This window comes from Mangifera indica, chromosome 14 (assembly GCF_011075055.1).
Source record: "Mangifera indica cultivar Alphonso chromosome 14, CATAS_Mindica_2.1, whole genome shotgun sequence".
Classification (NCBI taxonomy): Eukaryota; Viridiplantae; Streptophyta; class Magnoliopsida; order Sapindales; family Anacardiaceae; genus Mangifera; species Mangifera indica.
This window is the reverse complement of record NC_058150.1, coordinates 370992-387007: the sequence shown is the minus strand read 5'-3', so window position 1 is coordinate 387007 and position 16016 is coordinate 370992. Positions and strand designations below refer to the sequence as shown.

At 32.6% G+C, this 16016-nt stretch overlaps 2 protein-coding genes across 3 annotated transcripts; both read left to right on the top strand.

The window, feature by feature from the left end:
* The first annotated feature begins 559 nt into the window (after positions 1-559).
* On the top strand, positions 560-7008 carry LOC123196402 (chaperone protein DnaJ). 2 transcript variants are annotated; one of them, XM_044610418.1, is made up of 11 exons: positions 560-886; positions 2195-2263; positions 2848-2943; positions 3132-3256; positions 3676-3871; positions 4547-4722; positions 5433-5562; positions 5729-5889; positions 5959-6041; positions 6164-6272; positions 6618-7008. In XM_044610418.1, the coding sequence occupies exons 1-11, from the start codon at positions 680-682 to the stop codon at positions 6814-6816; spliced, it is 1551 nt and encodes a 516-aa protein (XP_044466353.1). In that variant the 5' UTR covers positions 560-679; the 3' UTR covers positions 6817-7008. The 2 variants fall into 2 exon arrangements, with proteins under 2 accessions (XP_044466353.1, XP_044466354.1); XM_044610419.1 differs by lacking the exon at positions 560-886 and adding an exon at positions 1004-1122.
* Positions 7009-12855: 5847 nt separating this feature from the next.
* Positions 12856-15521, top strand: LOC123196401 (probable inactive receptor kinase At1g48480). Its single transcript, XM_044610417.1, is given in 3 exon segments — positions 12856-14378; positions 14598-14642; positions 14645-15521. Coding segments are annotated over 3 exon segments (1974 nt in total). The 5' UTR covers positions 12856-13033; the 3' UTR covers positions 15229-15521.
* Positions 15522-16016: the final 495 nt, after the last annotated feature.

Below are 16016 nucleotides of genomic sequence, written 5' to 3'. Positions count from 1 at the left end.
ATATAATATGAATGAAATATAATATGTATTTTATATTATATCAAAAATAAATACAACACAATGAATGATATATTATATGATATGATATATATCAATCTGAATTTGTATTTTACTCATATAAAATAATATGTATTATATTGTATGATATTTTTATCATATTATATTAATTTTGTATTTATCTTAAGATATATTTCATATCATATTATATAATATCATATTATATAATATATATCATGCATGAAAAAACTTATAATTATAATTAAAATTAAGAGTAAAAATGATTGAGTTTTGCGTCGTGTAATTAAAAATATATAAAACTATGTATACAAATTTATATATAAACATAACATATTATCATATAATTAAAAAATTTTAAATTATATATAAAATAATACCAATAATATGACACACAAATGTTGCTATTTAATTAAAATTAGTGAGAAAGGGCAAAATGATAATAAAATTAAAAGAGTGGTTACATATGAAAAACTGGAGGGAGCCATTGATCAAAGGATCAAACACACCCTAAAGTATAAACAACGTAATCCGTCCCAACGTTTGTTAAATGAAACTTTCCCCCTATATAAAGGCATAAAACCTCCCCAAAACCCTTTATAACCGATAACCATAACAACTGGGGTCTTCTTCGAATGCTCCTCCCCTCTAACCTATCAAAATTATGCCCATAATTTATGCGAACCTCAGTCACGCAACCAAATTCCTTCCAATTCCAAGCCTCAAGTATGGGTTTTCAAGTAAGAATCAGAAATGTCACCGACGTGGGACAATCATGGCCGCTGGAACTGATTACTATTCGACTTTGAACGTTGGACGGAACGCCACGTTGCAGGACATCAAGACTTCTTACAGAAAGCTTGCTCGTAAGGTCAGTTGTCAGTGAAACGGAGCTGAAACTATTTATTATGAATTAAGTTGCTTATAGATAATAAAATATGAATTTTCGCCATTTTAGATTCTATTAATAACTTTATGCCATTGGTGTTGAAGACAATGTTCTTAGTAGTGGATTCAGCTGGTTGGAATTTTGCAGAGGCTATAGATAATCGATTCAAAGTCTTTTTCAAATGATTGAGTGGGAAATAGATGATGAATATCATAAGGGTATTATTTGATAGTATAAACAAAGGCTTATACATTTTATATCAGACTGCAGACCTAATACCGAACTAACCTTTTAGTTTTACTAAGCTTCATCGAGGCGACAGGGTCATGGCTTTGTTTCATTGTATGGAAATTCATTTTGTGTTTGTATGTTCAAATTGGATTGGTTCTTTGTTGTTTATTTGTCTTATGTGCTTTATTGTATATGATTGACTTGATTACATTTGTGTGGGACTTGGGGTGGATCCGAACCAACCAAGCTCGGGCTTGGCTTGGCGTTCAACTCGATTTTGTTGAGTCACTAAAAAGTTGTCAGTAGATCCATTTTCTACCGCCTTTTCATTGATAATGAAAGCTGATCCATCTTCTCTAACAATTCTTTTTCATCTTCATCTCTGACGACCCTTATTTATTCTCTGCGGGGGCTCATCCAACAATTCATCATCAATTCAAGCTAGATTTTTAGATTTGAGCCAAGCTCAAAGTAGCCTTTGTTCGGGTTTGACTTGACTTGAATCCACCCTTATGTGGGACTAAGTTTATATTGTTATTTTTAATTTGTGAGATGTGGATTAGAGTTTCCTTGCAGTTTTTTGTTTGAATTGCATTGCTTATTTATATTCTTGATTTTGAGTTGTTTTAAAAGTAATTAGGGTTTGAGAGCCTATGAGTGAGTGACAAACATATATAAATGTTCTCATTGTTTAGCCCATCCAAATGTAAAATTGCTGACTACATTCGTGTATATCCATTTTAATATTATATTGTTGAATACTATCACTATTTCTAACCTTCTTGTGTCTAAATAAATATGTTTACACATCCTTGAGAGTAGAACATATGTATTTGTTCAAAGTTTTATATGTCATAGGTTTTCATGGTATAAAGGCCATTCATGTTTATGATTAGAAATTAATTCAACTTTTTCCTTTTTTTTCTTTTTGAGCCCTTTTGTTGCTTAGGACAGTTTCGTCCTTTTTCTCTCGGACTTTGTGCACATTGTATTTTGGATAACATAATTTTTCAGTTTCTTACTGAAACAATTAAAAAAAAAAATCCTTGTTTTTCTCAGTATCATCCGGATATAAGCAAGAGTCCTGGGGCAGAGGAAAAGTTCAAAGAGATAAGTTCTGCATATGAGGTAACTACTCTTCTTCCAATATATATATGCTTCTTCCTCAATCTCCTATGGTTGCCCATCATAAAATATATTTCCAGATTCAATAAAATTATGTGGTTACTAAATTGTTAGTAATTTTCTAGGAGTGCTTTTTTTTTTTTTGAACTCTCTTTAGCACTTGTTTGTTTGTTTTATGCCAAATGTGAACTATTTTCTGAATTATCTAAAAAAAAAATAAAACATAGTACAGAATGCGTTAATCCACAGAAGAGCTGGACACTTGACATAATAAGATGCAGGTGTTAAGGGGAGTTAGTTTCTTATAAAGAAGGAAGTATTAGAGTGTCAATTGGAAATCTTTATTAGTATTTCTCTTTTTCTAATTGTTGTCCTTTGATGTTTAGTATTGAAAATTCATTTATTTATTTCCTGGATTCATAATTTCTGTGTTGGTGGCATTTTTATCTTTCTAATGACAATGGGTTGATATTGAACTAGTGATCCAACCTATAAAATTTTTCAGACTTAATTGCTTATGTTGGTAATATTCATTATTTGCTTTCTTTATCTTTTTTTCTGTATTGGCTAATAAATCATTTGTGTAGGTCCTGTCAGATAATGAGAAAAGATCTCTATATGATCGCTTTGGCGAGGAAGGCATAAATGGACAATTTGATGGGTCAGGCAGTGGTTCAGTAGGGGTAAGGCCATATTGGAAAGTGCTTCCATAAACAGCCCTTATTTGGTTGTCATGTGAACATGATTCTTTTTGCTATATGCTCTTCAGAGATCTATTCTTTTACTTTTCTTTTTCTTGTTGGGGTGATGATGGATCCAAGTACTTTTTTATTTGCTTCTGATATTTGACAGATTTAAATTTTATTTCCAGGTTGATCCATTTGAAATATATAATGCATTCTTTGGTGGTTCAGATGGACTCTTTGGAGGAATGGGTGAGGCTGGGGGTATTAACTTCAATTTAAGAAGCAAAGGAAAGTGGGATTTGGACATTCAGTAAGTATATAGAGGGTAATAATTATATATTGACCCATTAAAAACCCACCGATTATTAGTTAAATAGCTTCCAATAGAATTTATGACATCAATAACTTTGAGATAACAAAAAAGATAATGGAATACAGAGATCATGTTGTTGAATATTATCAACACATACCATAAGTTTATTGATAGCACAAGGATATCCAACTTACCTACTTGATGGATTGGTGATAGAAGATGGTAGTTGTGCTTTTTTCTCAATTTCTCAAGAAATAGTGAGAAACATAGTGTTTTACAATGAGGACCTTGACAACTTCTTTTGTTTTATTTCTTGTTTTATATCTTTATTTTATTACCTGCTGATTAATTTGAGTGTACCGCTGTCTAAATGCAGAATTTTATGTTTTCTTAATGTGAGTTTCTGTACATTGTAGGTATGATCTCCATTTGAGTTTCGAAGAATCAATTTTTGGAGGACAACATGAAATTGAAGTTTCTTATTTTGAAACATGTGATAGCTGTGGTGGAACAGGTGCTAAATCTAGTAGTTGCATTCAATCATGTAATGCTTGTGGGGGTAAAGGAGGGGTTACAAAAACCCAGAGAACACCATTTGGAATTATTTCACAGGTAATTTCACATAGTAGAAAGACAATAATTATTGTTTATGGCATTGTAGTTGCTTCTGAATTTTTTTATCATTCAGCAAGGGAGACTGTATGTACCTTATGAGTAGAGTTTGGGTCATGGACCTACTTTCTTTCTGCGTTTTGCTTGAACTAAAGTGCAACATGTTGGGATATGCTATATTGGTATCCTTTGCAACATGAAGGCAGCTCACTAATCTTTTTTCATCATTATAATCGGGATGAGAGTGCACTTTCTAGCAACTGTGGAAGGGAAGGGCCTTTCACAATTACATTTGCAATTTCTGGCTGATAAGGCATGAGTACACAAGCTACAAAGCCTAGAGTTTAAACTCCAAGGATTAGAGTAAAGAGAATAGAAATATAGTGCAACTTGTCTTGAGTAATATTGTTAGAACCAGAAAATTCTATTAATTTTAACAGATTTAGACTGATTAAGAGTAAAATAATCACAATTTGCCATTTTTTGGGACAATTAGCAAGATTAACATACTTATGATATAAAATGCCTACTATTCCAAATGCATTCACATTTCTTTAATGAGTCTTTTCTTATCAGAGCTAGTAGATTGGTTATGTGTTACTTAGTCTTTCTGCCTTGCTTTATTTTCCACCTACTGTAATGTATACAGCATTGATGTTACTGTATAATTTATAGGTATCTACTTGCTCTTGGTGTGGTGGTGATGGCAAGAGAATAACTGATCATTGTCGAATATGCAGTGGCAGTGGTAAAGTACAGTCAAAGCGAAGTATGGAAGTGGTCATCCCACCTGGTGTTCATGATGGGGCTACCATGCAAATTCAAGGGGAGGGGAATTTTGATAAGATGAGGTACATGTACAATGAAGATTGTAAGTTTCCACTGAATGCAAAAGCTTAAATTAATAGATAAGGGCTCAACAATAGTACTTCAGCTCTAACTCGATTGCAATGCACGTGGATTGAACACATTTACATTAGGAGCACAGGACTACTTTGTTCACCTGGTTTTAATATATTTAAAGTCATCATTCAGTCTAAAAGCTGAGGTGTGGTCCAAAATTGTAGTACATGTTTAATACCACTAATTTGTAGGGTAAAAAGAGCTCTTTTAATTGTTCGTATCCTTCCTCTTTGTTCTTTAATCAGTTGGTTGCAGAATCACTCAGAGTTTGTGGATGATTAAATAAACTATTTTGCTTAGTAACCACTATTTAAATGACTTTTCCAGTAATTTGTTACCAGAAAAAAATATTTTAAAAGTTACAGAACCAAATGAACTGTTTTAATTAACAGCCAAACGACCAAACTTTTCTTGATCAACCTTATTCTGGTAACTTATTAGCCTATATCTTTCCATGATAAAAATAGTTTTCTTATTCCTTCTTTTTGGCATTTTTAACTGCAATATACTTCTCAACTATTGAATTCTCTTGACACCATCAAAGAAAAGATTTTGTTGCATTTTGGGGATTATGTTATTTTCTGAAGTCTGCTTTTGACTTTGCTCAGTACACAAAAACAGACTGAATAAAGCTGTTCACACTTCTTTTTCCCTTCAGGAGGAAGGTTGGTGATCTCTTCATAGTCCTACATATTGATGAAAAACAAGGAATTCAGAGGGATGGCCTTAATCTTTACTCAAAGATAAATGTTGATTATACTGAGGCGATTCTGGGGACTGTAATAAAGGTTGGTTATACCACAAATTCAAAAACTTTTTGGCATTCTTATATCTAAATTGTTATTTTGTATCATGTTTCTTGCCTCTAGAGATTAATTTTACCCTTTTTAATATGATTTTATATTTCTCTTTACATGAATATATTTTGATGTTGAGATCTTAAAACAACTGTAGGTAGAAACTGTTGAGGGAATGAAAGATCTTCGAGTTCCTTCTGGGATTCAGCCTGGAGACACAGTTAAATTGCGACATATGGGAGTCCCCGATTTCAATAAACCTTCCGTGCGAGGTGATCATATCTTTATAGTGAATATTTTGATTCCCAAAAATATCAGGTATGTAGTCTTCTACTGTATTGATCGTCTTTCTTAAGATTGAGGAAATTAATGTGATGATCATGACAGTGACACAGAACGTGTACTTGTTGAGGAACTAGCTTCTCTTAAATCATCTCGTAGAGGCCATTCGATTTCCTCCAAAAATACAGGTATTTTATTTATTTTGACTTGATGCTATAAATGGGTCATTGTTCTCTTGAAAGTTGATGAAGGCAGAATGGTTATTCAAATCATCTGGAATTTTTGAAACATTTATGTTGTTTCTTTCCAGAAACAGTTAATGGCAACTTGGATCAAGATAGAGACAGCCGAAAACATGCCTCAAGCCATGGGACCAATCGTGTTGGAAACTTATGGAATTCTATTAAGGACTTTTTGGGGTATGCATCCTGACAGTTGTTATATCTCTGATTCTTACATGATTCGCATCGCAATTAGAGAGAATAACCAAACTCCTATTCTTAGTCTCTTTGGTACCTTTGAGCTGCTGTAAATGCACTACATGCAATTGCGTATATTGTTACTGTAAAAAACCTAACAAGATACAGTACTCCTTAATTTTCGTTTAGAGTCATCACATGTTGTATATTCATGTAAGCTAAGAAGTTCATTAGATTCAAGAACTAACAAATAGTTACTAAAACAATGAATGTAATTTCCAGCCAACATCTTACCTTTTGTTTATCTTCTTCTTCCTTCCATCCTAACAATTTCCTAACTGTCAGGCAAAAGCATTCTCAAGAAAGGTTTGCATCAATAAGCGTAGACACAGCACAATTGTTGAAGGTTAGCAAGCCTGATTCTTTGCTCATGATTTCAGCGTTTACAGTATTTACTATAACTTGCGTTTTGAATTCGATGGGGAAGGCAAATAAGTGTGCATCAGTGCCACAAAGAGATGATAAATTACTAAAAGAATACTAAAATGGCATTTTTCTGGAATCTGAGCATGATTGACATTTTTGTTTGAATTAAAATATTTGTAGCTTATTGAATTTTCCTTATCAAGCTTCTCTTGAATCTTTTAGAGTCTTCAGTACATGAAAATTCCTTAAGTGAATTATATACATATATAATTGTATACATCTTTGAGATTTTAACATGCATACTGAAAGCCAGTAATCAGTCTTCGACTACACAGAGAGATCGACCAGTTGCCATCCTTTGGTCTATACATTAAAAATAGATTGGATTTGATTTGGATAGTCTGAACAATACCTAGTTTGAGATAAGTTCAAATCCAAAAGAATAACCTTAGGTGATTTGAATTGAGTTAACCATGATTAAACCATCTTTATACACTTGAACAATTTCAGTAAAATCCATTTTCTTGATTATATCTTCATAATCACAGTAGTTATTAGACCCCTAAAATCAAGATACTTTAATTAAATTCCCAAGCGAACACATAAAAAGCAAAAAATCTAAATCAAACCCATTGATGTTTATTTTCAACTTTATAAGTTGGTTGTTCATACAGTTTACCAAACTTAATGGAAAATTCTTTTTCTTACATAAGTGATAAAAAGACTTTTAAAATTAGACGTTATTCAAATCAACCACCCCGTATAGCTAAATGAGATAATAATGATCAAGAGTAAAATATTGTTTTCCACCAAGGCTTGGGTGGGTTTGAGAAACTACGTATTCCACTCCTTGAATTCTTAACAGTAACCTCCCACCCAAATTGCATTTTCTTTAGAAAAAAACTATCGGTAGAAGGAGGGGTGGAATTGAGATGAGCTCGAAAAGGGGTTGGCTCAAACTCAATTTGGATTCATCAAATTTAGTTCAAAATTTAGCTTAAGATTGTTCGTGTTGGTGATGAGGTTGTTGAAAAAGTTGTCACAAAGTGTTAAGGAAGAAGAGTTATAGTATTAAAGAAGAGTCATAAAAGATAATAAAAAAGAAAGATTGTTGGAAAAGAAGAAGATGCATCAGTTGATCGCTTTCTAACAACTTGTTGGATTCAAGTTAGCTTGATTCAAACTTAAGTTGGGAGAATTCGGCTCTGCTCGAATCCAATCATAAGTAAAAGAAAATAAATATCATTTTGAACTTTTTCTAAATTTTGACAAGAAAATTAAGTTGATCATTATGAGTAATATGATAGTGAATAATGCTACGTGTACTAATAAAATATGAAACAGGTACTAATGTTGATGTGTGCTCATCCAATTTGATGAAATAATTATTTATTATATCTCTAATTCAAAATTAGTTAACCAAATAATAACATATTAATCATTAATACTAATTTTGTTAGTACATAAAATATTATGGACTCTGGGTAGGGATTATTGTTTATGAATTTAGGGGTGAGAACGGACTTTCCCTAAACCTTGGGTAGGATATAATGATTTACTTTAATGGTGACAAATTACTACAAATGAATAAAATTCTTCTATGAAAAGATATATATTTCTTGCACGCTTTTGTATTTTATTCCAAATAATTTAATTTTGATTTGCTCAACTACTGGTAGACAAATATTAGAAAAATATTCATATCTTCATTACCATTCTTCTCGTATTATATTTCACTCTTTTGCACTTTGGTGCCCTTGATTTTCCAAATTCAAAATTAGACTAAAAAAATCAATAATACTATATATATAAACAATTGAGTTGAGTATTAATAAATACAAATAAATTAACATGTTATTATATGATTATAAAAACCATTAGGTTGATTTATTCTTATTTTACTTTCATGCAATTGTAAGGCCCAAAGTATCCTCCAATCTCAAGTTTTCACCTCTTAATTTAAAAAATCTTATTTACCCACCTATGAACGGTTAAAATTAACAGAACTCTAACCCCTTAAAATTTTATCTCTTTTCCTTTCATAAACTTTAAAAACTAAAAGTTTCCTCCTAACTCAAGTTTTAAAAAATGACAGTTCCCCTCTAGGGTTTAATTTCCAGATCTCCGACGCCATTGTCTATGACATCTCCCTCCCAAAGTTTTTTCTCCTTTTGACGGTCTCTCTCCACTCAGTTGGATATTCGATTAATATCCAACGAAGCTTCGAAGATGATGGGAGATGAAGAGCTTCGTCGGGAAGATAAAACTCTTCATTTTCTCAGATGAAGACGACATCCTCGTCTTCGTCTCTCGTCATCTCCGAAACTTCATTAGACATCGATCGGGAGTCCAACTGAATGGAGAGAAATCGTCAGAGGGAGAGGAAGCTTCGGGAGGGAGAGGCCATCGGCAATGGCATCGGAGATGGCACTGGAGATCTGGAAACTAAACCCTAGGAGGGAACTGTAATTTTTTATAACTTGGGTTAAGGGAAAACTTTTAGTTTTTAAAGTTTAGGAAAGGAAAAATAGATTTTATTTTTAATATTATATATTAAATAATGATTTTAACCCTAGAATCGGTAACTTTAACCAGTTATGGGTAAGTATTTGAGATTTTTAAAATTAAAGAGAAGAAACTTGAAAAAACAACATACTTTAAGAGGGCATAAGTTCTTTGGCCATTTCATAACAACAAAATCCACGTGTTGTCTACAATCTTATTTATTTTATGAGTATATTTGAATTAAATTAAATAAAAGTCAAATAAAAATTAATTGAAATTCAATTTAAATTCAAGTTGGTGAGTAATAGTATCAAAAAATAAGAAGAATTCTCATAAAAAAAGAAAAATAATCATAACTGAGATGAACTCTAACATCAATGTATGGTTTTAAAATACTTAGATGAGACTGATTGATTCAATCAATTTGATGGGGGGTCCATGACCTTACATAATCTGATTAAGGGTTATTTTTGGTCCAATTATTTGACCATTTTGATTTATACCTTGCCTAGGCATATAAAATGTATGCACTCAAACCAAATTAAACTTTAATTAAATGTAAAGTGACGTCTATATTTATGATTAAGTTGACAAATATAATTTAAATATTATTTTTAATGTTGACTCAAAGTAACTCAATCCAACTATTAGTTAGTTGGTCTAACCATCAATTGACCTAAACTTACACTTTTATCAGGTTAAAATACAATAAGTGTAAAAACATTATGTCAAAATCAATCTTGAACCAAAATACTGAGTCGAACCGAAACCACCCTATTTATTTCCCAACATAAAGAATTTTGCATCAAATAGAAATAAATAAAATAACAACAGCTGTGTAAAAATTAAGAGTGCAAAAGCGACAAAATAAAACAAAATATAAGCCAAAATCTACTTACAAAAAAACAAAACAAAACATAAAGAAAAGGGAAATTGAAGAAATTACTCTAAACATTAGGGGCTTAAAAAAATTATTCAATTCTATATAACCTAAGCAAAAATGTCCCATTTATATAAAATAATATTCTCACCCAAATTTTCCTAGAGTTCACTATTCCAAAATTTGAAGAAAACTTGAGGCTTTCCATGGGGCTACAATGATAGCGTGATTTTCGGCTTTTCTCTAGCATTTTTACAATTTTTCTGATACAAAAATGATAAAGAAGATGAGTACATCGTCTTTTATTTTATTTAAATTATTTTTATGTTTAGATTTTATCAATTAGATGAAAATTTTGGGCGGTATTAGTTTAGGGTTTTTGTTTTTGAACAATTAATTTTATGACTTAATTCTTGTTTGTTTTAGATGAATTAATTTAGAGTTATTATGTTTTGTAGGTGTAAAATCGTTTGTTGTTAAAATGGTATTCGAAAAATGAGATTTTGGCTTGATTCTTTCTTATTTTAGATAAATTAGTTTAAGATAATTGTGTTTTAGTAGGTGTATAATTATTTTTTATTAAAATGATAGTCAAAAAATGAAATTTTGATAAAAAAATATAGCATTTTGAAATTGGCATATCACCTCGAGGGAGAAATTTTCAACCCGGGGGATCTCGGGTTTGATAAATATCCCCTGAATTGAATTGACTCCACAGGAAAAGGGGGAAAATGTGATTTTTTAAGCAATAACTACATCGGGGGGATCAATGGGAGAACTTCGGGAAAGGAGAGATATTGCGCATTTTTGAACAGTATCCCACGAGGGAGGGAGGAAATTTTTTATTTTTTAAATACTGCTACCTATGGGATCTTGTGGGGTAGATTGAGAATTTTTTAAACATTTTGGACTTGGGGGAGGAGAGAAATTGTTAAGGGAGCAAATAATATTTATAAAAATTTTGGACCTGTGGGAGAGAGAGAAATTGTTAACAGGGCAAATTGATTTTTTTCTAATCTAGATTCAAATTTATGTCTATTTTGTCACATTTTATAGTTTTTAAACGTATAGTTTTCAAATTTTAGATATATTTTTTGATTTTTGTTATTCTTAAGTTTTTCAATGTGTAGTTTTTGAATTTCAGATCGACTTTTCTAATTTTGTTATTTTATTGTTTTTCAACGTGTAGTTTTTAAATTTTAGATCGGTTTTTTAGTTTTTATCATTCTAGAATTTTTCAATATATAGTTTTTGAATTTCAGGTTTATTTTTTTATTTTTGCCATTCCCAAATTTTTTGACATGTAGTTTTCAAATTTTAAGTCAATTTTTTTGTTTTTGTCATTCGAAGATTCTTCAATGTGTAATTTTCAAAATTTTAAGTCTGTTTTTTATTTTGATATTAATTTCATATTTTATGTGTGTTTTTATTGAAATTCTTATAAACTTTATTATGATAATAATTTTTTTTTTTGACATAAAGTTTCTCAAAAAAGAAAATGTGAATATCCCAATAGTGAATTGAGAATCTCATACTAGGCACAACACTTTCAGGTTGAGGTGGCTTCTTATGTATAATAAAATGCAATGTATTATCAAATATCTAAATGTCCTATTTATATAATATACGAATTTGATTTAATAAATAAAATTAAGTTTTGAGTTAAAATTCATATAAATACTTTATTCTTAAGAATTGATTTTTTTTACTTGAATTTAAAATATAAATTTTTTTAAAAATTTATAGTATTAAATATTAAATAAAAATGGAGATAAAAATGAGAATTTGAATAATGTAAAAAATATATAAAAGGGAAAGTTTACATATATAAATAGTAAAAGATAGTATCGGTGTTTTAAAAAAAAATAGAAAAGTGGTTATTTTAGCTTAGTTTAATTGATTTCCCAAAAGAAAAAGACAAGCCAACTGACACAAGTTAAAAATAAATATGTTTAAAGGCAGAAGAATGTTGACTTGACTGTTACTTACGAACAGCTAGGGTTTTCGCTAAGTACAAGACTACAAGTTATGGGCGATTTCGGTGAGATCCATATAGTTTCAAACTAGCAAAAATAACCCTTAAAGCACAAAATTCTTGGCATTTTGATAAATTAATAAGAAATGTTTCTATATTTAATTTTATTCTGAAATCTACATATTTCATAATAACTTTATTCAAATCAACCCATTTAGACTTTAAATTGATTCAATTACATACCTTAATTTACAAAACCCTATTTTGAGTTAAGTTTTTTTTTTTTTTAACTTTTCAATAACTTTGATTTTTAAAATAATCACAAGATTATGGGTTGGTTTTCACCGAAACTAAGTCCAAATAATGGTTGATTTGAGTTTAATTTGAATATTTAATATTTAGCTCAAACAGTCAAAAATATTATTATAAGAGATCATTAATGAGATAAATAGTATTACCAATAAATAAATAATGTCATCATAGAGGGATTCATGATGAAATTAAGTCAAGTTATTGAATTGAAACTTTATTTTTTTTTTTATTATTCTTTCGAGATTGAATCAATCACATGAAACTTTATGTATAATAACTCATTTTTTAAGTAAAAAATTTGATATTTTAAACTCATATTTTCTTATATATAAAATGTTTTACTATTGTCATTCAAATAACTTTATGAAACTCTAATTTAAATTTAGTTTCAATCGAATTGGATAATTAGTGAAATCAAGCTACACATGATTACGCATGAGGGGGGTCTATTGAAAAATATAAAACCTGGGCGGAGTGCCCCGGGAGCTAACTCTTCAACTGTACCACCCTGTCTGTCTCCCTTTACTCTCTACTCCTTTGGCTTTGAGCCTCTGCTTACTCTTATCTTCTTTTTCAAGAGCTCGTTCATGTCTTCTTCTTCACTTTAAAAGCTCTCTAAACCCAAAGCAAAAACGACCCACATTGCAGAAAAAACCCATAAAAATGAACCTTTATAGCCTCTCATTTCTTCTTTTTCTCTTTTTCCACCTCCCTTCTTCAAAACCAGATCTCTCTTCCGACCGTGCAGCTCTCCTCGCCCTCCGGTCCTCCGTCGGCGGTCGTACACTACTCTGGAACGCCTCCCAATCGAGTCCCTGCAACTGGGCCGGCGTTCTCTGTGAACAAAACCGTGTAACGGCACTCAGACTTCCCGGCGTAGCTCTCACCGGCAAAATCTCAATTGGCATTTTCGGAAACTTGACAGCTCTCCGTACTCTCAGTCTCCGTCTCAACGCTCTCTCGGGCCAACTCCCTTCTGATCTTGCTCTCTGTTCTAATCTCCGTAATTTATACCTTCAAGGCAACCGTTTTACCGGCGAGATCCCCGAGTTTTTGTTCTCTTTACATGACCTCGTCCGGCTAAATCTCGCCAGTAACAATTTCTCCGGCGAGATCTCTTCTGGGTTTAACAATTTTACGAGGCTGAAGACTTTGTATCTGGAAAGCAACAGCCTTTCTGGGCCAATTCCCGGGCTCAAGTTACCGAATCTTCAGCAGCTTAATGTTTCAAACAATTTGCTAAACGGGTCGATTCCAAAAGCGCTTCAAGCTTTCCGGTCAAGTTCATTTCTGGGTAATTCTCTTTGTGGGAAACCACTCGAAGATTGCTCAAAAGGCGACAGTATAATTGTTCCAAGCACACCCACCGGTGGGGATAGCAATGAGAAAGGGAAAAAGAATAAGCTTTCCGGCGGAGCAATTGCCGGCATTGTGATTGGATCCGTTTTAGGGTTTCTCTTAATTGTAATGATTTTAATGATTTTGTGTAGGAAGAAGAGCAGCAAGAGAAGCAAGTCAGTTGACATTGCTTCATTGAAGCAACAAGAGGCTGAACTTGCCGGAGAGAAAGGAAGTGTTAGGGAGGTGGAAAATGTTGGTGGTGGGTACTCAGTATCGGTGGCGGCAGCCGCGGCGGCAGCCATGGCGGGGAGTGCTAAAGAGGAAGTGAATGGCAACAGTAATAATGCCCCCAAAAAGTTAGTATTTTTTGGAAATGCAGGGAGAGTTTTTGATTTGGAAGATTTGTTGAGAGCTTCTGCAGAAGTTCTTGGAAAAGGGACTTTTGGAACAGCTTATAAAGCTGTTTTGGAGATGGGAACTGTGGTGGCTGTGAAGAGATTGAAGGATGTAACCATTTCTGATAAAGAATTCAAGGAGAAAATCGATGCTGTTGGCGCAATGGATCATCAAAATTTAGTCCCTCTTCGTGCTTATTATTATAGCAGAGATGAAAAACTTCTTGTTTATGATTTCATGCCAATGGGAAGTTTATCTGCACTTCTACATGGTAAGTTCAATCCATTGCTTTGCCTTTTAAGATTTGTGGTTACGGCTGATTGGCTTCTGTTTAGTTCAAGTGTTTTGCCTTCATGAGTTGAATGATTGATCAAGTTAGTGACTGTTAACTGTTCTATTAAGCATCATTTTGTTTGAAGCATAGTCCATGAACAAAAGCATCAATTTTGATCGGTTTCATGAGTGTTTTGCCTCTTGTTTTGAGCACCAGGGAACAAAGGAGCAGGCAGGACTCCATTGAACTGGGAAACCAGGTCTGTATCGCACTGGGAGCTGCTCGTGGCATCGAATATCTACACTCTCAAGGCCCTAACGTCTCTCATGGAAACATAAAATCTTCGAACATTCTACTAACAAAATCTTACAATGCACGCGTCTCTGATTTTGGCTTGGCGCACCTCGTTGGCCCTTCCTCTACCCCTAACCGGGTGGCTGGCTACCGGGCGCCAGAGGTCACTGACCCTCGCAAAGTATCACAGAAGGCTGATGTTTATAGCTTTGGTGTGCTGCTCTTAGAGCTTCTCACTGGGAAGGCCCCAACACATGCCCTCTTAAATGAAGAAGGTGTCGACCTCCCCAGATGGGTGCAGTCCATTGTCAAAGAAGAATGGACTTCAGAGGTTTTCGACATGGAGCTCCTCAGGTACCAGAACATTGAAGAGGAGATGGTTCAACTCTTGCAGCTCGGCATAGATTGTGCAGCGCAATACCCTGACAACCGCCCTTCAATGTTGGAAGTAACAAGGCGCATTGAGGAGCTATGTCGTTCGAGCATTCAAGAAGAACAAGATCCTCAGCCTGATCTGGTGAATAATGCAGATGATGGCCCATCTTCAGTATGAGTTTGTCATTGAATATTCATCCCAGAATTACAATGTTGGTTTCATTTGTATGTTTGATTTGGAGCCTTCAAATCTTCATTGTTTCATTAGGAGCCAACTGTTTTTCATCTTCATTATTAGCCCTTGTTGCACTAGATTTATTTTATTTTTTAGTTTTTTGTTTAATTTTTTAAAATTTTAATTAATACTTTGAGGTGGAAACCTGTTCAAATTGTTCTTGTTGGGTGGAAAGATGGTGGGTGTAATTATTATTAGATTTGCTTTTATTTTCAGCTTTTGCTTTTTGATGTTTACTTTTGATCTGTTTTGGTTGGGATGTTTACGATGTTGGTTGGACTGAGAGGAGCCCCTATCGGCCAAGGGGGGCATTGGGCCCACCTTATATATTTCTTAAAAAAGAAGCTGCAAATTGGGGCTATGTGGATGAATGATGTTTGCATTTTGTTGGCATCCAATGCTGCAATTTTGTTTTTAGTTTTTTCAATAAAAGTAAATATAAAATGTTAAAATTTGGCTTTGGCCTTGGCTTTGGCTTGTATTGATATATTGTCTTGTGTAGTTTTGTGGGTCTGGATAAATACAAAAGTCTTCATTAGGTGATACAAAAATTAGACGCCACAAAATGGACCAAATAACAATGACTTTCTTCACTTTTAAAAAAAAAAATATTTTCTTTTATTTTTTTATTTATTATACAAATCCTATAATTATTTTAAATAATTACCCAAAATTAAAAAAAAAGGTAAATTTTTTTTAAATACTTGTTATATATTTTTTATATAAGGGAT